The sequence below is a fragment of the Cavia porcellus genome, unplaced genomic scaffold, assembly GCF_034190915.1.
Source record: "Cavia porcellus strain 051 isolate PalLab524CR breed Dunkin Hartley unplaced genomic scaffold, mCavPor4.1 scaffold_3, whole genome shotgun sequence".
In the NCBI taxonomy this organism is placed as follows: Eukaryota; Metazoa; Chordata; class Mammalia; order Rodentia; family Caviidae; genus Cavia; species Cavia porcellus.
Window position 1 is genome coordinate 119,797,492 of NW_026947486.1, and position 22,498 is coordinate 119,819,989.

General features: G+C 48.2%; 1 protein-coding gene across 2 annotated transcripts; it reads left to right on the forward strand.

The window, feature by feature from the left end:
* The first annotated feature begins 5,819 nt into the window (after nt 1–5,819).
* On the forward strand, nt 5,820–22,074 carry Znf275 (zinc finger protein 275). Of its 2 annotated transcripts, none has more exons than XM_063246548.1 (6): nt 5,820–5,964; nt 8,181–8,257; nt 14,376–14,467; nt 14,927–15,035; nt 15,722–15,826; nt 16,155–22,074. In XM_063246548.1, exons 2-6 carry the CDS (start codon nt 8,230–8,232, stop codon nt 17,330–17,332), a joined length of 1,512 nt encoding a protein of 503 aa, XP_063102618.1. In that variant the 5' UTR covers nt 5,820–5,964; nt 8,181–8,229; the 3' UTR covers nt 17,333–22,074. The 2 variants fall into 2 exon arrangements, with proteins under 2 accessions (XP_063102618.1, XP_063102619.1); XM_063246549.1 differs by having other exon boundaries at nt 15,725–15,826.
* The last annotated feature ends 424 nt before the right edge of the window (nt 22,075–22,498 follow it).

Below are 22,498 nucleotides of genomic sequence, written 5' to 3' on the forward strand. Positions count from 1 at the left end.
CATACATTCTTAGAAAGTTCTCTTAAACATTTCTAACATTCTTTATTGGCACCTGAAGGTTACAGTGTGCATCCTTAGCTATAAAGTACACCCATTTTTAGTATTTTTGCTATTCTTGTAAAAATGCAAGAATCTTACAAAACTATACATAACTTTATCATTCCTTCTGTGGATAGCTGCTTATATTTACACACACATTTATCGCAAATGTGACAAGGTTATTTTTTATGTTAAGGATATTATTTTATGATTACTCACATTTAACACCTCTGACACTCTTGGTCTTTTCCTGTGTTATACTTTCCTTGTGGTATCATAATCTTAGCTTAAAGAATTCACTGAAGTATTTATTTCCAAGCAGTTTTGCTCATGAATTCTTTCAATATTTTTTGTTTGAAAATTACCTATTTAGCCTTCAAATTTGAAGGATTCTTTTTTTGAGGCAGGGTCTCACTATGGAGTTCAGGCTGGTCTTGAGCTCACTTTGCAGCCCAGGCCAGTCTCAAACTTGCAACGATTCTCCTGCCTCAGCCTCCCAAGTGCTGGGATTACAGCACGAACCATCATGTCTGGCTTTTGAAGGACATTTTCATTGGGGAAAATATAATAGTTGGTAAGACTCTGTTTATTTTTTGGGATTTCATTTTATTTCACATTTCAGCAATGCCTTCCCAATATATCCTGGCTTCCATTTCTTTTGAAGAAATTTTAGCAAGTAGCATTACTCATGCTCAACTGAAAGTAATATTGTACATATTTTTCAGGACACTTTTATGTTTTGGATTTTTTTTTTTTTGCTTGTTTGTTTTTTCTTTGGCTTTCAGAAATTTGGGTCAATGCCTAATTCTGGTTATTCTTCTTGGGTTTCACTGGAATCCTTGAATTTGTGAGCCGAAACCTTCCATGGACTTTGTATGACATCCTCAGATACTGAATCCACTCCATTCCTCTCTCTCTTGTTGGATATTTTCAATGAACTTTTTTTCATTGACACATTCTCCATACACTCATTTGTCTCTTGCTGTTTAAAGACACTTCTATGTGGCCTGAGTTTGAGATAGTGTATTTTTTTAATATCTAAAAGATTAATTTGATTCTTTATTAAACATTCTAATTGGTTTTAAGTTCCTTATAGTTTCTATTATCTTAGCCAAATTTTCATTCTTTTATTTTGTGCAAAAAAAGGCTTTATTTTGAATATTTTGTTACTGCACAACCTTCTCTACTGGTAATATTGTCCTCTGTATTGGATTTAGAGATACCTAATTTTTTATTACCTTCCTAGCAAAACACATTATGACACAGTTATAGAAAGTAACATGGCAAAAATATCAAGTAATATGCCAATAAGAACATGTTTTAAATGTTTACATGCTTTAATTTGCTAAATTAATTTCTAGGAATATAATTAGGGAAATCCGAAGGTGTATGAAGACTTATTGGTGTACATCTATATTCACTGGCCCGCTGCTAACAGAGTAAAAAATAGAAAGCGATCTATGTGTTCAACAAACACATTGTGATCTCGTCCTATGATGTATAGTTGGTCAGAACAAACACATCTTCAACAATTACTGAAGGACAAAGGGAAGCTCAAGATTACATGGGAGAAGCAGCATCCAGCGCCGCTGAACTGTATGAATGTACACGCATTTGTCTACAACCATATATTAACTGGGTCACTCTGCCCTTTTAGTACAAAAGCAAATTGGTTTTCAACCCTTTTCACAATTCTCTGAAAAGAGCAAAGACCTCCTCAAGATTGCCAGAAGCTATTAGGGATTAGTGTATTTCCCGACATTTATGATTGTAACATTTTTATCCTGCTAATGCCTCGATCTGATTTGCATCTCACTTCCTAGGCATCTTTCCTCCTGTCTACGGCACACACAACTGGAACAGAGTATATTCACATTTGTCTGTCAGAAGATTTGTTGGGATTTTTAAATATTGAACTCTTTCTATTGTATTCATTATTCTTTTCAATATTTGTATAATAACATGATTGCATTTGTTGTACTGATCCACTGATAGGTTGGTAGGTGAATGGACTATTAGGAGGTAGAACCTTGTGGAAGAAAGTAGGGCGCTGGGGCCTCAGTTTTAAAGCTGCATCTTGTCCCTTGCACTGCTCCACACCCCTCTCCTCTCTCTTCCTCTCTTCTTCCTGTTTCTCTCTCTCTCTCTCTCTCTCTCTCCTCTTCTCCTTCCCAGCTGCCATGAGGTGATCATCCTCCTCTGTCATATGCTTCTACCATCAAGATATTCGGTCTTGCCTTGGGCCCAAAGCAATGGAGCCAGTTGACTACGGACTGAAACCCTGAAACCATTAGCTGAAGTAAAGCATTCCTCCTCTTAAGTTTCTTTTCTCAGGTGTTTTGTCACAATTGCAAAAGCTGGCTACCATGACTTTCAAACTGGAAACAACCCAAATGTCTATCAACAAATCAATGGATAAGTCCACTGCGGCATGTATGTGCGAAGGAATGCTAGCAGCAATAAAAGGAGTGAACTGTGTGTTCATCAACATAAGTGAATCTATGCTACTGTTTCAATGTGTGTGTCCCTCCAAAATGCACAATAGAACTTGAACTCAAAGGTAATGATATAAAGAAACAGCAGCTTAGCTGAGTTGACCCTGTCATCCTGGCTACTTGAAAAGCTGAGGCAGGAGGATTTCAAATTTGAGGTCAGCCTGGGAAATTCAGCAAGAGCCTGTCTTCAAATAAAATTAATATTAGCTTGGAATGTAGCTCAGTGGCAGAGAGCTTCCTTAGCGTGGCCCTGGGTGGCACAACCACTGGTTCAATCGCCAGAACTGCCGAAGGAGAAGGGAGGCAGCCTTTGGGCACCACATCCATGAACGGGTTGATGATCTTGTAAAAGAGGTTTCGGAGAGCTGCCTGGTTCTTTTCCCCCTTCCGTCCCTGTCCCTTTTGCTGTGAGGACATGATATATATCTTTTTGTGTCCCTTCAGCCTCTGGAAAAAAAAATGCCATCTAGGAAGGAGAGAGAAGCCTTCATCAGCCACTGAATCTGCCATCCTCTTGATCTCGGGGTCCAGAATGTGTGAAATAAATAAATGGACCTCTTTTCTTTTTTTTTTAACTTCAGCTCTTTACAAACTACCCAGGCTCAGGTATTTTGACTAAGGCACTGGGTAACTGATAAAGAAAAAATGACTAAGGACCTGCATCCCAGGCATGAGGGAGGGATTCTCAGGGCCTAACCGCCTCTCAATCCTACCACCCCGGAGCCTCGGGGGGGGGGGGGGGGACCTCCAACCAAACTGTAGCAGCATGTGGCCTCAGGCAGTTTGGTATAGCAGCACAAACAGACTAAGGAAATCTCTGCATCATTTGGTTGAGTGAAAGGAACCAAACACAAAAGAACACGTATTATATTATTCTACTTATATAAAAGTCTAGAAAATACCAACTACCCTGCAGCGACAGCAAGCAAATCAGTGGTTTTTTGGAGCTGGGGAGGGGCAAGGGGAGATTAGCAGAGGCTGAAGAGACTTTGATGGTGAAAAATGTTTATCACCTTGCTTGTGCTGATGGCTTCATAGTTGTGCGTGTGCATGTGTGTGTGTGTGTGTGTGTGTGTGTGTGTGTGTGTAAGAGAGAGAATCTTATCAATCATGTGCAATTTATTGTATGTCAAGTATACCTCAACAGATCTGATTCTTTTTAAAAAGAACGCCTACAAGTAAAAAGACAAACAACCGCATAAAATTGGGCAAATTACTTGAATAGACACTTTAAAAAGAAAAGTACAGAAATGGCCAGTGAGAGCATAAAAACACACTGATGCGATTAGTCATCCGGGAAATGATCATTGAAATCATAATGAGATACCATTTTACACCCACTTGAATGGATAAAAATAAAGAATGAGAACCCCAAATGTTAATGAGGATGAGAAGGAAAATGAATGCTCATACATTTCTGGTGGAAATATAAATTGCACAACCACTCTGGAAAACATTCTGTTTGCGTCTAATAAAATATACAACTATCTTATGACATGGCAATTCCCCTCCTTACTATTTACCAAGAAAAATGAAAGCGTATGTCTACACAAAAATGCATACATGAATATTTATATAGTAGCTTTATTTATAATAATGCAAACTGAAATAGTACAGATAATAAACTGATGAATTAATAAAACTGCTCTGCAAAGGGAAATTACTCAGCAATGAATGGGAAAGAGCACAAACAGATTCAACAACATACACACATCTCAGAAACAGCGTACTGAGTAAAAGAAGACAGACACAAATAGTATGTACAACGTGATTCCATTCATATGGAATAGTAATTGGGCAAATAGGCAAAAGTAATCTACTGTGGGAAAAATCAGAACAGCGGTAGCTCCTAGGGAATATGGTAAGAGATGGACTGGGAAGGGGCAGAGACATACTTCAGAGCTGCTGGTAATGTTCTGCTAAATGTAAATTATACCTTCCAAAAAGCCTGCAATAAATGTTGATTCCTGGATAGTGTTATGTGTGCTGAAGGGTTTAACAGGTGATATCTTCTGTCTTCTTTTGAAGTGCATCAGTAAACTACAGACACCCACACATTCAAGGGTGATGCCAATTGTAGACTATTAGTGATTGGTACGTGGTTACAAACCTTTCAGTTTTTCTGTATATAGCAAACCTTTCATTATAAAATGTAGAGGCAAAATGAGAGAAATGTTATCTAATTAATAAATTTGTTATAAAATAATTATGAAATAGCTTATAATCATTATTTCTAATGATGCACGGAGTAACGCATTTTTATAAAACATGAAGCAAAGAAGCTGAACTGGTCCCTCAGTCCAGCTCAGTACTGGGCTAGTTTCTCCAGCCCTCTTCCCCACAGCTCAGAGCACACCAACTGCAGTTTCCTTTTGATCCTGGAATATGCCAAGGTTCTTCCTGACAGTGAGCGTTTGTACTTTCGCTAGTGGGTGCTCTGATCTCACTGCAGCCCGCCCCACAAGGCAAATCACCACCCTCCAATGTTACCCAAGTAACATTCCTCAAAGTTTCCACCAGTCTTCTTAGGTGCTCAGCATTGAGTCTTGCTTACTACTGGCTTTCTGAAGAAATCCTCAGAATCTTCAGGTAAGTAAAGTAGTAACTTGGGTCCCCCAGGGTTACCAGGGTGCAGGGCCATAGTAATAGTCTTAGGTTTCTGGTGACTGGGGTACCTTCTGGAGGTGGCCCTCACCTGCTTGCAGTACCGCTGACCCCAAGGAGCCTGCGTTTTTTCTTTATAGTAAGACCTGCAGTTTTGAAATTAAAGTAGGACTCATTTGTTGGTCGTGCTCCCCAAATGCACACATGCATAGTGTACACTGGCAGAAGCTTAGGCGTGCCCCCTCAGGACGGGGATGAGATCAGGTTTTGCTCAGAGCTGTGCGCTCTGTACAGCTTCATGCATCTGTCTGGCACTGGGAGGGCTCAGGGCATAACTGTAAAGAGTTCTAACTCTGAGCGTGGCCCTCCGTCCTTTACCAATACACCGTAGCCCACCACCTCCCTGAAGGCGCCCAAGGGAGAGCCAGCCTTTCCATCTCTCATTCTCTCCTCGGTCTGCAGGGCAATTTGTTCGCTGGTTCTCATTCATTCTTCATTGGTACACTCATTCCACTTTGCCGGGCTCCCTCGCGGTTTTGGCAGCCCCACCTCCCGCCTCGCTCCGCCCCATCCCCGCCCCCTTCCCACCCCGCCCCCCTTTTGGACCAATCGGGACGGACAGGCCGGGCGGGGCCGAGGTCGGGGCGGGGCCTCTCTTCCCATATATTCCCAGCTGCGCCCACAGCTCCGGAAACGCGCCGCGGGGCTGCTGGGCTCTGCTGGTTGCGGGCGGCGGATCCGTGGTGCTTCCTGCCACGCCGGGCCTGCTTGGGCCGCGCCACCTCGCCTCTGCCGAGGGCTACGCTGTAGCCAACACCGGGCCTGGGTGAGCGTGCCCACCGCGAGAGAGTGTGCGGCCGGGGGACAGTGCGGGTGGCGGGAGGGACGGGCTGTACGAGCCCGAGCGGTCCGAGTGATCGCGAGGGAGGTGGAAGGGTGTACTGGCCGGAGTGAGCGTGCGGGCCGGCAGCGGAGGACGGGCTGGGGCTGGGGCAAGTGTGTGGGCCGCTGGAGAGCATGCGGGGGAGGGGGCGTCTCGGCCTTGCAACTGGCCCTGGGCAGAGAGGGACGGGTCCTTGATGGCGGGGACGACGAAGCCCGAAGGCCTTCTCTTGGGGCAGGGGGCGGCGGTCAAGGGCGGGAATCCGGAATCTGTGGAAGGCCTACGCTGTTCTAGGGAGGACGCTAAGCTGTGGGAAGCAGTCGGGGTGAGAAACGACCCCTTCAGAGCCCCAAGTGCCATGGAGGCTGAGACTAGGGGACACGTGGGGTGCTTAAAGGACTTGTCTCCAGTATGGGGGAGGGACTGCACCCCAGTCACTGGTGCCTATGACAGTGCCTGCTGGGAGTGTCCCTCCTTTCCATTTGGGTGAGGGTCCAGCTTCAGCTAGGTGGAGACGGTGGGAATCAGTAGTTTGTCTAGAGTTCCAAGTAAGTGGTCAGCCCCTGATTGGTGAAGGGAGCCCAAGCCCTCTCGGGCTTTGTCTCTTGCACTGCTGGGGTCCACGGTCTCCCACTGCGCCCCCAGCCCCTCCCCTTGAAGTCCTTTGCTGTCCCTCCAGTCTCTATTAGGGTGATTAATCACATGTCTTCACACCATGCACACCCTCACTCCCTGCTGCTCAAAGCCCACAGTCTCTTTCAGAAGCTCCCCCCCACCCCCCCACCCCCTACCCCCCCCACCCACACCCACACACCCCCCCCCCCCCGTTCCTGGCCCTCTTCCCAGAGGTCCCACCCCATTCAGACACCTTCCAGCCAGCCTTGGCCAAGCCAAGCCAGTGGCCCCTCTCCAGTCTCCTTGATCAGTGAAACATTTCCTCCTCAACCTCAGCCCCGACATTTTCCTCAGAAAGCAGATTTCAGACGGGATTGCTGGAACAGCACTTCCTCCCGGGACTGGGCCCAGGGCTGCCTCAGCCCTCCCCGTTGGGCCATTCAGTACAAGCAAGCACAGTGTCTGGCACAGTTCAGTGCATTCCCCAAAACTGTTCCCAGCTCTATATTTAGAAGGCTGTGGAACTGTGATTTCTAGCATTCTATTGGCAAGAGACCCCTCAGAAGATCTACTAGAAAGTGTGAGGCCTCTTCCCACAAGTGTGACCCAAAGCACGGTTCAGTGGGCTCCCATCTGAAGAGGCTGTTGCTCAAGAGCCATGTGTGATGTTAGCTAGAGGTGACAGAGCCTACACATGCTAGTGTCCACAGCAGTGTCCTGGAGGACTTGTTGGAAAATGCAGATTCCTTGGCCCAGGCTAGACCTGCTGCCATTCTGCCATTTGAGTTCTTCCTGAACTCCAAAGCCAGGTTCCTGACCCAATGACCAAACCCTTCCAAACCTGCTAGGCTTCTTGAATGACCCAGGGCCTGTTGGAATTTGTACGGCATCCCCCACCACACCCAGTTTAGAATCTAGGCAGTATAGTCTCAGTGAGGCCAGACTTACAATTTATTTTGATTTTTAGTAGGATGCCATGCGTCTTCTTGGGGAAATGGGAACATAAACCTTAACTCAGTTAAGTACAACAAACACTACAAAATCTCCTTCTGGTCTACCTTCTGGCTTTTTATAGAAGGCAAAGAAGATGAAAACCTAAACAGAGAGAGACAGGTGCCCAGGCAAAGTGAGAGAGGAAACAGATGCCTTCCCACCCACACATACAGAAAAAGGCACACACAGACACAAATATCCCAAGAGAAACAGACTTTCCTGGTGAGACACCCTCTCTTTTGGCCTGTTAAGGTTCTGCAACTTGAGTGTAGCTGCCAGCTTGCACAGTATAGGATGGGCACAAACCAGGCCTGCCAGGTTGAGAGAAGGTCAAGGCCACAATGGGCTGTGGTCCAGGGCACAGTGAAGTGCTCACATCTTGGGCTGGTTGGGGTACATTGGGACAGTGGACACAGCCTGCCCTGCCACTGAGCACTTGCTCTACAGCAGGACAGGTTCCTAGAAGGTGTCTAGGAACCTGTCCTGCTGTAGAGCAAGTGCTCAGAATCAACAGAGTGATTCTGTTCACCTGTATTATTTCAACCCAACAGGTGGGATCTTACCTGCTGGACCTCTCCCTTGGAAGTGTTCTGAGACGTGATGAGTTATCCCTGTGTGTCTCTTTTGGGTAAGTCTAGGTGTTTTCACACCACGTCTGCTGGCCTTTTAAAGTGAGACCAGCAGTTAGAAGAGTGTCGCTTTGGTTCTGGAAACTCATATTTCCATATAAGCAAGTGCTGCTCAAGCATCTCTGCATAGAGACAGTTCTCACAGTCATAGAGATTCGACTCAGAGGAGCGAAGTTACCCAGTAAGGAGAATTAGGAATCCAGATGATCGACACTGGGTTGGGGAACTAGATCTCTGGTGAGTATTCTCACTCTTCAGGCATATTTTCGGGGCCAGAACTGAACCACACACTGCAGGCCGCCTGTTATTTTCTGGCTGGACTCATGCTTCATGGCCTGCAAACATTCTAGTACAGGTCCTTATTTAGGAGCTCAAGCAACTCCAGGTGTTTGTGGCACATCTTGGAAACTTTTAGCGCCCCCAGGCAAGTCTCCTTTAGGTGGCCCTGCTGCTGTTCCCCTCCCCCACTGCCCAGGGAAGGCTGGAACCTCCCCAAGGAGGTTGCTTGGCTATTCCACTGAGGACTGATCCTTTAGGCTCAGAAACTACTTTTAGTGGAAGCCACCTCCTTAAAATATCCTAAGCTCAAAGGCGGCCAGAAGCCATTGAATTATTCCCCTTTTTCCAACATGGGTTGGTTTTTTTTGTCACTGTTGAATTCAACTCTCCATTTCTATTCTTTCACATCAAAGTAAAGTGGTTATTTTCTGGGTCTTTAGTGTTTCTGACGCGGTACAATAAGTGAAGTTGCTTAGCCTCGGGATCTATAGCACATAGCAGGAAGGTTTGTTCACTTGCTCAAGCCCTCAAGTTTAGAAAGCACACGCTCCCAGACCGTCTGGCAGCAGGTGAACACGGGCACCATTGTGCTGCATGTAGTCGCACAGCAAATACTTTTAAACAGCTGCAGCACTCACAGCACTGGCCAGGTCCAGTATGGAATCCACAGTTGACCTTGGCTGGACCTGTGCTCCCTGGAAGTTGACAGCTTTCAGACTGTCTTTAGGTCCCAGTCAAAGAAGGACTTGGAGGCTTGTTTTCCCACAGTGTTTCGCTTGGCTTCCATTTCCCAAGTGTAATTAGAAGCACACTTTACAAGTTCAGGTTGTGCTCTTCTGGTGCGAGGGAAAGTGCCCAGTGTCCAAGGTTAGCAGTACGCTCTGTGCCCATTTGGTGCACTACAGTGAATTTCATGTTCTCTGGAATTGCTTTGACCTTGACCCCCAATCCATTTCAGAAAGCAGCAGACACCTTCGATTGTCACTTTTGTTATAACATCCAGCTTCGTTTCCAGATTAGTTCCACCATTTTAAAGCAGAACAGTTGTGCAATGTGGATTCTAAGCGATCCGATCATCTTCTGGATTGATGATAATTTTATTTTTAACTGCAGTGGGGGTTAATGTGTATTATCTTTTTTCTTAATTATCTTGCTTCACTTCTCATGCAGCTCTTTTACATGGTACCCGCAGTTAATTATGTGGGGGTGAGCTTCCTTTTCTGGAAGTATGGCCTGCTTTTCTCCTCCTGTTCATGGGAGTACCTTCTAAATCAGCTCTGTGTACCTGCGAGCTCTGGTACTGTGGCTGATGGTCACATGGCCATCAAGAGCTGAAGGCTTTCAGGCCAAACCCCTTGAGAGAGCTGGTCCAGGAAGGGCCACTCATGTCACTTAACGGAAAAGACAATTAACAATTCATTTGGGGGTTGTGGCTCCGGGATTGCAACAGTTAATCATGCCAGTTAAGTGAAAACACTTTGGTAAGATTTGCTCAATTAAATGGAACCCTTCAGGCGGATTTGATCAATTAGAAGTAGATGGCTTGGAAGGATTCTGTGTGTGCGAGCTGTGATATGTTTCCAGAGCAAGAGAGAAAGAAAAGAAATAGGGAGAGGGGAGAGAGAAAGATAATGTTGGCTGTGTCTTGTGAGGTGAGGGTTTCCAGTGGAATATTAACGGGGGGTTTAAAGGCTGCCCCCAACCCCATACATACCATGAGGTTTCCAGGATTCGCGCCACCAGCCTGCATTCTGGGGTGGCTTGGCATTACAGGACAGCATATCACGTTTTTCCACTTTGGTGTTTGAAAAGTCTCAAGTCTTAGGAGCTGTACCTTAAGCAAGCCACTGAACTTTATGGTTCATGGCTTCCTGCTCCATAAAACAGAGGTAGTAATAACCGAAGGTTGTGATGAGTAAATTACGTGAAAAGAGTCACACAGCCCTACGCATGCATTCCAAGTGCTGTGCAAATAGAAGTCCACTCCACTTACACACTTGGGTTCAGCCATGCTGCGACATATTATGCATATATGCCAGCTTGTCCTGAGAGCAGCCAAGGACTCGGGCGTCCAAGAAAGCCAAGGCCCTGTCCTATTGGAGCTGATATTTTCCCTAGGAGAAGGAAACAACTTCGTAGAAGAAGTTTTAGCTAGTAAAAGTGTTCTGGGTAGGTAGGATAGGGCTACAAGGTGAAGAGGTTCAGGGGAGACATTCATTTGAGCCCTGAATTATTACAAGGCGCCTCCTCAGATCAACTGTGGGACCAGGATTGTTGGCAGGTGCACAGTCGCTGAAGGCCACAGCCTTGGCATATCCAGAACTGCGTGAAGGCCAGTGTGTCAGGACGGGGTGACAGAGCGGGTAGGACAGGGGCTGTGATTGACAAGCTGTGCCAGGGCCTTGGAAGGGAGGGGAGGGATTAGGTGGATGACCCGAGGGCAGGGAAGAGGTCTGCATAGAGTCCTCTTTCCCACAAAGTACAGAGGGGACGCGCACCCTCCTTTCTGTTGCATTGGCAGCCAAACATCAATTTCAGTTGGAAACTAAGTTTTACATAAATGATGTAATTCATGACCGGTTTATTTTATATGGGAAGGGAAATGCAGACTAGAGAATGAATGGCCTCCCTCGGGCTAGAGCTCTGTCCTCGTGACATTGGGATACCTAGAGGGAGGGTTTGCATGCTGAGCACCTGTTGACAAACTCAGAAATTGGCCCCTGGGATATGTCTCCAGGCATCCTGGCAACCCTGCTTTGTAACTGGCCTCAAATTCGCCCTTCCAGACCCTGACTCCGCCTGCAGGGCTGTGCACTTGATGAAATCCAGTGTGCTTATTCCAGCTACGGCTCAGTCACCAAGAGTTTCCTCTCTGACACTGCAAATCCACACCTAGTGGGCTTCTCCCCTTCCTTTACCCTCTTTGAGTTTTCAATGAAGAATTGTTATGGCTGCCTATAGCTTCCACAAAGAATTCATTTTTCATAACGTGTGCATTGTTCTATATTGGTCACCTGTTGAATTTACAATCAAATCCTCCAGTTTCCTCCTTGCCCTGAGTTCTAGGGCTCTAGAGTAGCATCTTCAGAACTCTGGGTCACATTTGTTACTTCTTTCGCCCCTGCATGCCTTTTTTACGACCCTGGGACTTCTTTTAACTCTTTCTGTTGGTTATGGGATATGATGTTCCATCCTTTTATCCTGTCCATGTCTTTATGTTTAAAGTTTCTTATAGAGAATTCATAGTTAAGTCTCATTCTTTTAATTTAACATCTGCCTTTTGATTAGAGTGTTTAGTTCATTTATATTTAACTTAATTATCCATGTGGTTGAGTTTAAGTTTGCCATCCCACTATTTATTTCTATTTGTCCCATCTGTTGCCTTTTCCTCTACTTTGCTTCTTTTGGATATTTTTAGTGTTGTATTTTATCTCCACTATTGGCTTACTAGCATGCACCGCAGTATTGAAAGGTTTGCTGAAACACACAGTCATATGTTTCACTTCTGCATCTTACAAACCTCACATTACTCTGTAACTATTTTTGCTTGAAATGTCAACTATTTTTTAAAGATTTAAAACTGAAGAGAGTAAAAAGTGTTTATTGTTTCCCTGCATATTCATATTCCCAAAGTTTCATCTGGTTTCATTTCCCTTCCACCTGAAAAGCTCCCTTCAATGTTTCTCTTTTTTAAATTTTCTTTGCTTTGTTTGTTGGTTGGATGATTGATTGGTTTTCTGCAATAGGGTCTCGCAGAGTTGCCCAGGCTGGACTCAGACTTCTGAGAATTAGAGGCATGTACCACCGCACCTAGCTCTTGCATATTTCTTAAGGTACAGAACTCTTGGTAACAAATTCTCCTGGCTTTTATCAGAAATTATTTGTTTGCTTTCATTGGGAGCCTGTTCGCCCTGAACATAGATTTTTAGACTGACAAGGCTTTTTTTCTTGCTGCACTTAGATGTGCCATTGTGTTGCTTTCTGGCTTCAAATATTTTCCCGTGGGAAGTCACTGGCTCATCTACTTTTTGTTACTCTGTGTGCAGCATCATCTCTTTCCTCTGGCTACTTTTTATCACTGGTTTTCAGAAGCTTAGTTACAATGATGTGCCTTTATGAAATTCATTGGAGGTTGTTCCTAGCACTGTGGCTCCAGGTTATCTAATCTTTTGTTTCATGTCTGATCACACACAGTGAAATTTGTATTTTAAACATACTTTTCACCTTCGAAACTTCCATTTGAGTCTTTCTGTACGTCTACTTCTAACCGTACTCCTGCCTTTCAGTACTTGTACATAGTTAAGATAGAGGGTTTTTCCCTCTTTGTGTTCTGTCGTCAGCTGGTACAGAAGTTTCTGTTTCGCTCTCTGCCATAGGCCACAGGTTTTGCACTTCTTAGCGTTTCAGTAATTTGAGAGTGAGTGTTGGACAGTCAGGACTATGTCCTTGAGCATCTGGACTTTGGGAAGTGATGCCACACCATTCCTTTAAGGGCTGCTTTTGAAGCCTTTGTAAGGCAGGTCTTTGTCACGTTGGCTGTAAGAACAGAACCTCCTTCCAGTGAGACCCAGCCTCTCTGTGTTCTCTGCCGAGTGTGCCAGGTCATCATTGGCCCTAGGCTGGTTGGGCAGACCTGGAACATCTCCCTACCTTTGTGTACCCTGGGAATTGTCCAGCTTATAGCTTCTGGCTCCTTCATTTTCCGGCCCTTGGAATTTCCACATCACACAGGAAAATCAAGGGAAGCCTCCTGCAGATTACCTGTGGCTCTTTTCCTGCGTGACACATGCTGTGCTGGATCCACAGACGTCTGGAATGCTGGTCTGTGTCTCCTCACCTTGGTGAAGCCGCTGAACTCTGTTCCATTTTGCCCCCCTTACACTGTCAGTCTGGACATCATTTCCGGGCCAAGAGCCGAGGCCGTATGGGCTCACCTTGGTTGTTTCTCCCAGAAACCACGGGCCCCTGCTCAGTGTGTAACTTGAAAGTGTCTGCTCAACTCTTGAAGTAGCAGCTTGGATTCTGTGTAGACACCATGGGAAAGCATCTGGCATTTGTATCCTTGAGCTGGTATCAGAATGCTTCCTTTTCATTTAATGCTGGCTCGAATGGCGTTGATGTCAGAACATGAATTGGGTGGCTGCTGCTTTGAACTCACTGAAGTAGGGAGCCCATCATGCACAGACACCTGCATAGGGTCTGAGACTGTTTCACTCATTTCTTAATTTGGAAGAAAAGGTAACTTTTTGTTGTTCTTTTGATCTTTGATTTAGCAACTTAGTGTTTGAAGATCTTTTCTTTGAGGCTTGTTTTTGTAGTTGTCCTGGGCAGCTTTCTCTTGTGTTGAAAATGTAAAAGCAAGGTTCTCACCTGCAGATTGCCTTTTTCATCTGGTCAGTCACTTCAGTGGGCAGTGGCTTATTTAAGGGTGCCCAGCTGGTCAGGACCACACCAAGGTGCCTGCTTTTTTGCCTCTTTGCTCCAGTGGCTTGCTAAGAAGCCAGAAAGGACCCTACATGGCTCAGCTGTTGCTTCCCAGATTTGGGCACACTTCTGTCCTGTGGTCGGCTTGGTTCTGAGTGTCCTCTCCCTGTCCTTGGCTCTCTGGCACGGCTGCCTTTGGCTCTGCCTGGACTCGAGTGCATTTGTCCCACCCCTGGCCCCTCTGGCCTGCCTGGGTTAATTCTTCCCACTACTGGAGGAATGTTTTCTAGGCCTGCCATTGAGCAAGCAAAAAGACTCGAGATTTAAAACCAGGGAGTAAGAAAATGCCAGTCCCATCCCAAGGGACCCAGAAACTGTGCTGTTGTCACTCATGGCTTTTTTCACTTTCCTTAGCTCCACCTGCTCCCCAAGGTCTTGCCCTTCCCCAGGATGGAGCCCCGGGAAACCAGGTCCTGGCAGTCCCTCTTGAGATGCCGGAGGCCCAGGTGAGCTGTGCTTCCCTGCCTTGCTTGGGACTCTGTCATTGCTCCCTGATCCTGGCCTCGGCTCCTGTCTCTTGCCCAGCATGACACGTGGCAGGGTGTGAACCCTGGCTGCTACCTTCCTTCCTGCCTTCTGCTTCTCTCCCAGAGGCTGCCAAGGAATGGATGTCACTGGGCTTGCAGTGCCCATTGCAGTACAGGTGAGAGAGCCGCATTGCCCTCTGGCTGTGTTATTGATGTGAGGTCCTTCGGACAGACAGCAGGACACCAGGGTAGCTGGTCAGGTCTCCTGGTGCTTGGTCATGTTCTCTCTCCAGGACTTCTTGGGGATGTGGTTGGAGCTCCACATCAGCAACACACATGCTCTAGGCCCTCACCTGTTGCCCTTGGTGTAACTTGTGCCACCGCTGCCTCGTTGTACACCAGATGGAAAGCCACATTATCCCTGGGAATTCTTTTCAGGACTTGGTGCCGCCTGATGATTCAGTGCAGGACCTCACAGCAAGGAAGTGGTTGAAACTGGTCCCTGAACAGAGGACACTGGCTTACTACGGGAACGTGACCTCTGTGGGTAAGGATGCCCCCAGCCCTTCCCCAGTCTCGCCACCTGCTGGGACTAGAGCTGGCAGAGGGGCTCATCTTGTGCCTAAGTGATAGGGAAATATAGAAGTACTGTCACGCTTGACATCTCCGATTGGCAAGAGCTCCTCTAACTCTTCATTCATAGAGAGAACTCACACCAGTCTTCTATTGGAAAGAAAGGGGAACAAACCTGCCAGTATAACTGAGAATACTTTTAACCCACACATGGTGCAAATTGCAAGGCCATTCGATTGGCATTTGCTGTTGAGAAAGGTGAACACAGTAACTCTCTTGTCCACCCATGGGGTCTGTGTAGGGGGTCAGGGTTAGGAGAGAATGTTGGGGAGCTGTGGAAGTCCCTAGGCTTGGGAAGAGCATGAGGCCCAGCATGTGGGCACTATGGGGTAGGAAGGGGGGCAAGGGTCAGCTCTTCAGAGTGGCCACCTGACGTGGCCCTGGAGCACCCCTCTAAGATGTCCCAGAGCCTAGCCTCCTCCTGTCTTCAGAAGTAGCTAGCCCTTGGGAACTGTACTGGCCTTACAGAAATCATCTGCCTGAGGTCCCAGCCAGCCAGTCTTTGAGAACTGGAAATGGTTCCCCTTTGAAAGCCTCTCCCTGTTCCTGCATCTTGCTGTCCTCTGTGCCACCTCTGTGACCCATCTCTTTTCCCGCAAGCAGGAGTGCCCGTTTTGGATCCTACCTTGGTCTCCCACCTGGCACAAGGACAAGTGCTGCTGGTGTCAGACCCATCCCTCAGCGCAGATCAAGCTAAGCCCCCTGGTGAGTGGGAAAGAAACCCCAAGAATCATTCCCAGATTGGGAAGGACCTAGCTGAGCTGCTGTGAGATGCAGGGTATAGTTCAGAAAGGCTCAGCCAAGCTCTTGGGATTGAGGTTACAATTGGGAGTCACAGCTGAGCCTGTGGGACCCAGGGTTTTGAGTGTGCTTCCATGGGACCCCTTCTTCCTTGGGACACCTTCGGTAGACAGAGTCCAGCAACCAGCCCCCCCCCACTCTTTCCTCTGGCTTGCTCTGCAGCTGCAGCACAGGGACAAGCTTTAGGGACAGGAGTCATCTCCTGCCTGTGCTCTCTCGTTTGTCCTTTCAGAGAGCACCTCTGTAACCTGCCACCAGGCAATGGGTGAAGAAACCCAGCCACAAGAGATGGCATCCGTGAGCACGCCCAGGGCCAGTGACCCCAGCGCTGCGGGGAGGGGAGGGAGCCCGCAGGATCCACCCATACAACACCACTTTGCCTGTAAAGAGTGCGGTGATGCCTTCCGGCTGAAAGTGCTGCTCGTGCAGCACCAGAGAGTTCACAGCAAGCAGAAGGGGTGGGAGTGTGGCGACTGCAGGAAGGTCTTCAGGGGGGCGGCTGAGTTCAACGAGCACAGGAAGAGCCACGTGGCTGCCGTGGCTGCGGTGGCTGCCGAGGCTGCCAAGGCTGCCGCTGAGCCCCGGCCCGGCCCCAGTCATGCCCTGGAGGGCACTGCAGCCAGGAAGAGGGAGCAGCTGGAGGAGGAGGCGGCCATGCCCTTCGAGTGCGAGGAGTGCGGGAAGAGGTTTAAGAAGAACGCAGGCCTGAGCCAGCACCTGCGGGTGCACAGCCGGGAGAAGCCCTTCGACTGTGAGGAGTGCGGGCGCTCCTTCGCGGCGCACAACCACCTCTTCCGGCACCAGAAGCTGCATGTGGCTGAGAAGCCCTTGGCATGCAACGCGTGCAGCAGGGATTTCCTGGATCGCCAAGAGCTGCTCAAGCACCAGCGCGTGCACACGGGCCACCTGCCCTTCGACTGCGACGACTGTGGCAAGTCCTTCCGTGCCGTCAACGGGCTGGCGGAGCACCAGCGCATCCACAGCGGCGCCAAGCCCTACGGCTGTCTGCACTGCGGCAAGCTCTTCCGGAGGAGCTCGGAGCTCACCAAGCACAGGCGCATCCACACCGGTGAGAAGCCCTACGAGTGCGGCGAGTGTGGCAAGGCCTTCCGCCAGAGCTCCAGCCTGCTGGAGCACGCGCGCATCCACAGCGGCGAGCGGCCCTACGTGTGCGACGAGTGTGGCAAGGCCTTCCGTGGCCCCTCCGATCTCATCAAGCACCGGCGCATCCACAGCGGTCTCAAGCCCTATGAGTGTGACAAGTGCGGCAAAGCCTTCCGCAGGAGCTCTGGCCTGAGCCGCCACCGGCGCATCCACAGCGGGGCCAGGCGCTGTGAGTGTGGCGAGTGTGGCCGCGTGTTCAAGAGGCGCTCGGCGCTGCAGAAGCATCAGCCCAGCCACCAGGAGTAGGGGACAGTCCCCAGCGGCTGATGGCAGAGTCAAAGGAGATGAACAATTTTGTAGCGCTTATCTATTTTATCGTCTGAAAGGTTGAACCGATTCCTACCGCCACCAGCACTTTCTAAGTGTCCGTGTTTCCCATTACGCTCATCCGGAGTAGCTCTTCCCATGTTAACCTAGTTCTGCAAGTTTACCTGGCACCGGGTGCCTGCAAGGTAATTCAGTCCTCACGCCTTGAGTGACAAGAGACAGGCGGCTGGGGATGCTGGGAGGCCGTCTACGCCAAGGCTCTGTTCCACGGGAAACAGAGGATGGCGTGGGTACAATGCAATCCCACCGCTCCCCAAGAAACAAGAGTGCCCTAAAAGTTTTTGGCCTACTTGAATTTATAAATTTTTAGGGATGTAAATAGAATACTCATGTCTTATAACATTTAATTTATTAACTTAGTTATACATACATATTGTACATCACATATTATACATCACATATGATATTTTAATATATTAATATAGAAAATACTCCTTTTCTTGCCACGCCCTGTCCCCTGAATGGTTTTATTCTAACAACTTATACATGGTGATCCCTATCGCTTCCCCAACACAAGAACCCTTTCGGTCCCCAGTCTTGGCACAACTGGTCACTTCTATCCGAGCTTTGCGTGGCAACACTGTGACAATCCTCACATAAGGCTCCAGCCAAAAATTTCATCCCAAGCCATAAGAACACATTCGTATAACATTAGAACTGTTTTCGGTGTGTTTAACTAGGCCCAAAGCTCTGCAACATAACCACTTAGGGTGGTGCTTTTTCAAATGACCTTTCAAAAGGCTGGGTTTCTTTTTGTTGTGGTGGTTGTTTTGGTTTTTGTTTTTTATTAGCATTTAATCCATCGTTCTGAGATCATACTCCTGTAAAACTTAATCTAGGTTAAATGTTTTTTGCCTCTTTTTCCTTAATCCAATTCAATCTGGTGACTCCTGGACCTGCCAAAAAGAAACATTACTTGGTGGTGTTCAGCCTGATGGGTCTCATCCTCACCCAGCACCACTGTGTTCCAAATGAAGTGGGTGAGAAAGGGGCCCCAGATAGGAGGATGTCTCCAGACGCAAGGGTAAGGTGGCACCTTCTTGATAGGACCAAGAGCCTCTTCTGGTATCGGGCCTCCATGGTACTTCTCCAAGCCTCTGGCTTACAGCTCTGCTAAAGGGGACAATCCCAGTACCTACCTCCCCAGGGTGTCAGAAGGGTAAGGGCAGCGCCTGCCCCGGGTGAAGGTACACACCCAGTCAAGGTCATCTGCTGTCGTACTCATAGTTTGTGCTGTCGTTCTGCAGCTCGTTAATGCCACCTTCGAGGATGGACCCCAGGCCTCCTGACTACTAGTGTCGCCTTTTCTTTATGAACAACTTAAATGCTACTTCTGTTTTCTTGCATGCGATTGTATGTTCATCTCCTTTGACTGGTTATCAAATTACCTTTGGATATATTGACTTTATATATCAATTTTTCTATATCAGTTGTGATGTTCTCTTTTCCAGTTCTATTGCTTTACTCTTTATAGCACTTTTTATTACAGTTTTGTTGTGCAAGCTTGTGATTTTTACATATCCCGGCATTTGTTTTGTAGGTTGTAACTTTCATTGCTTCGGTACTTAGATATGATGATATTTTCTTCTAGAATCTTAATTACAAACAAAAAGTTGAAATCCTGCCCACCGGAAGGTGATTGCACCAGGTGGGTGGGTCAGGTAGGAATGGGCCCGAGGAGCAGGCCCATTCTGCAATTAGATGCAGACTCTGCATATATCTGTGGGCAGCACTTGACTATCCAACCCAGTCACTGAGGCACACTAGAGATAAGTCTCTCACGGATTCCGCAGAGCACTCTGACTGCTCGTGGGGACGGCCCCGGCCACCAGCAGCGGGGGTTGGCCTCACCTGGACCAACAGGATGGTACACGCCGGGTCTGGCAGCAGTCAGCCCACCCCCGAGCTCCTGGGAGCCTTGGCAGTGGACTCAGTGGAGCAGCAAATCCACCCAGCAGCATCTCCTCAGACACAGGAAGACTCGCCTGACTGATCTTCCTCCCAGCAAGTGACTGCAATGAGAAAGGTCAATTTGGTGGCCTCTTTGGGCAGCTAAGGAGCTATTTGCCCACTTGTGCTGCTGTCAGCTTCCAAAGCCACGCCTAAGATGAGTGACAGAACAAAGCTTTGGAGAGGAACTATGTCTCTCTCATGGCCTGTGTGTCATGGGACAGAGCTGGCTACGCAAGGGCAGACTGCAGGATGCAGTGGCCATGCCCGAGAGGGGCAGTAAAGCAAGGGAAAGGAGAGCATCAGGCGCTTCTGGTGGCTCTGAGGAATGGAAATAGGAGCTGTCCATCCTGGGCCAGGCGTCATTGGTGGCAGCCTCCTCCGGGAAGAACAGCAGCGAGGGCTGGCCAGGAAGCTGGCCATGCCAGGCCTGTGGCATCACCTCCAAGCAGCTGTGCCCTGGGGGCACTGGAGGCCAAGGCCTTCAGTAGAAGTGCAGGCACAGCCAGAAAGGGCCTCCTAGGGCCCCTTCTTGGGAAACAAGGTCTGACAGTGATCCCTGTGACCTTGGCTAGAAGGACCTCCCCAGTGGCCCCAGGCCACAACTATGACCCTATGGGACATCTCCATCCCGACCTCCAGGCTGGAGAGAATCCAACAGCACCTCTTACATAGCAATTCCCTTTGCTCTGGATGCCATTCTTCCAGTGGTTGTGAATCTGAACTCACTGCCTTCTAAATCAGTTTTCTCTTTTCAAGCTATCAGGGCGTGATTTGTACAGCTGTCATTAAATAAGGAATGTTGACATGCACTAGGCCCAATTCTGGGTACCTTTACCGTTTCTTTGACCATTCAATTGAGCATTTGTCCAGCTGGATCTGCAGGATTCCACTGAAGTCTAGGTTGACATTAACTCAGCCTGTAGCATAGAGGTCACTGCTCCCCCCAGGACATGGCACCTTGACTTCCCTTCTTGCCCTCCTTGGTACTTTTTTCTACCTGGTACTTTGTTCTAGTTTTGATTCTGTAATTTTCTCTTGAACAAGTTCTTGTTTAAAGGTAACATTAAGGATTGTGTCTTCTCCTTTACCGTTGACATAGCGGCTTTCCGTGGCATGGACGGTGAAATCCACTTTCTCCCAACACAATGGGCATGTGGCTTCACCCGGTGGCTCACGGTTTCACTGCTTCATCTGCCACCTCATGCACCAAGGAGGTGAATTTCCTTGGATTCTCCGGGGACATTGCTCTGTCGGGGCAGGCACAAGCAGCTGTCCTGTTGTTTGTCTATGCGTTCGTATATCTACCTCACTTCTTTTCTAACCACACGTATTCCTATTGCAAGGGAAGTGGAGAGAAGCTGGGTTACGTGGGATTCTGGCTGGTGATAGAAGTATATTCCTTCTTATCATAGTAAGAGAAAAATATTCCATTGCTTTTATTAACCTTTTGGATACTTGCTGAAATTTTCAAAAGAAAGGAATTCTTTACCATTTTTACTGTTTCCTGTGTAACCCTCGTGGAATAACCCTACCTGGCCATATCTTTCTCCCATGGTATTTGCATTTAATGTACTTAGTTTTGTGGCCACAGTGACTAGGTGCAGTGTCTGCTGTGACCCTATGGCTCACCACTCCCCTTCTGGGCTGCATTAATTAAAACAGGATGGAACACCCAACCCAAGGGCAGCCGAAGTCTCCAGAGCTGGCTGGAGATGATGCCCCTCATCTTTCAAGTCAGAGGAAAGCAAGCGAGGAAACGGGCATTTGCAGTTGGTTGACAGGGGGCCGCACTCACAGGATGTAGAACAGTTGGTGAAGATCTGTGGGCTTGTGCCAGGCCTCCCAGCACCCCAAGGGGGGCCCGACTGCGTTGTGCTCTTAGACTGCCGGCAACTGCCTGTGGCAGTCCACGTGTGTGCCCAGCAAGGACCTGCCCCTTGACTTGAGCCAGCTTAAGTCTCTGCTTTTGCAGTTTGTCTCGGAGCCAATTACATTGGCTATTTGGCTGCTCTGTGAGAAGAAGCACGCTGCTGGCTTTCCTCAAATTCTCCCAAGCTAGCAGCCCCAGCCCAGGCCCCACCTGACTGTCGTGACACCTGTTTAATGTGATACCATACTGTGTTCACTGCGATGGGTGAAAATCTATGCCTTCTGTGTCGGTGAGTTTCACCAGTGATTTTCTGTCTGCAAGTTGCTCCTTTCCTGAGCCAGCTCCTTTCCTTTAACCACGTGATGAGTTCGGCACGGCGCACCCCATTCTCTCTTCTGGAAGTGTTTCAGTTTCCAGCAAACCCATCGATTGGAGAATTGATACCGCCTCGCTTAATAGCGTACTTACATTGTGTAGTTCTCATTGCATCGGTTTGGGGTTTACTTTCAAAACTAGAAGAAGGTCTCTTTACACTTGGCCCTCCACGTTACCTGCACATCTCTGAGAACAGTAGCTGTGTCCTGCCCCTACTCGTGGACCCTCTTTTGTTGTTCCTCCCGGATCTCATGACTTAGTCTGTTTTCTGGCACTCACTTTAATCAGCCTTGCACTAAAGCTGTTTGTGAACTTGGCCTCTCCTCTCTCCCACTCAACCCTCCCCCACCCGTTAGATTGTGAGCTCTTAGAAGACAGGGGTGGCCCTCATGTCTGCTTTCCCTACCAAATTTAGCACAGTGCCTTGCATCAAGTAGATTTCAATAAATATATGTTAAATGGCCTTGGTTTCCTTGACTTACTTTGTCAAAGCTTGGTTTATCCTTTCTTCCCCTTGTCCTTTCTCCGCACCGTGGAGTTCTGCACTTGGAGAACCACTTCCTTGTGAGATCCCAGTGCTGTCTGGGTCCTGCTGGCATTGACTGTCAGGGCTTGCAAGGAGGCACCCTGATTGGGGGAGGGGTGGCTGGGAACTCTGAGCTATTCCTTGGGCCCCTTGCATCCAGCCAGGTGCCTTGCCCCATCTCTATCAGGGCTCCCCCGGCTCTGAATCCTAGAAGGAAACAAGATAAGGCCAGATTTTCAGCTCCCCGCTTTGGGAGCAGGAAAGGCTGATGGGGAGGGTGAGGGGAGGATGTCAGTTCTCTTGGCAGCCAGTGGCTGGCCCTCTCCACGTCCAGGGAAAAGGGAGCATCTTCCCTACCACG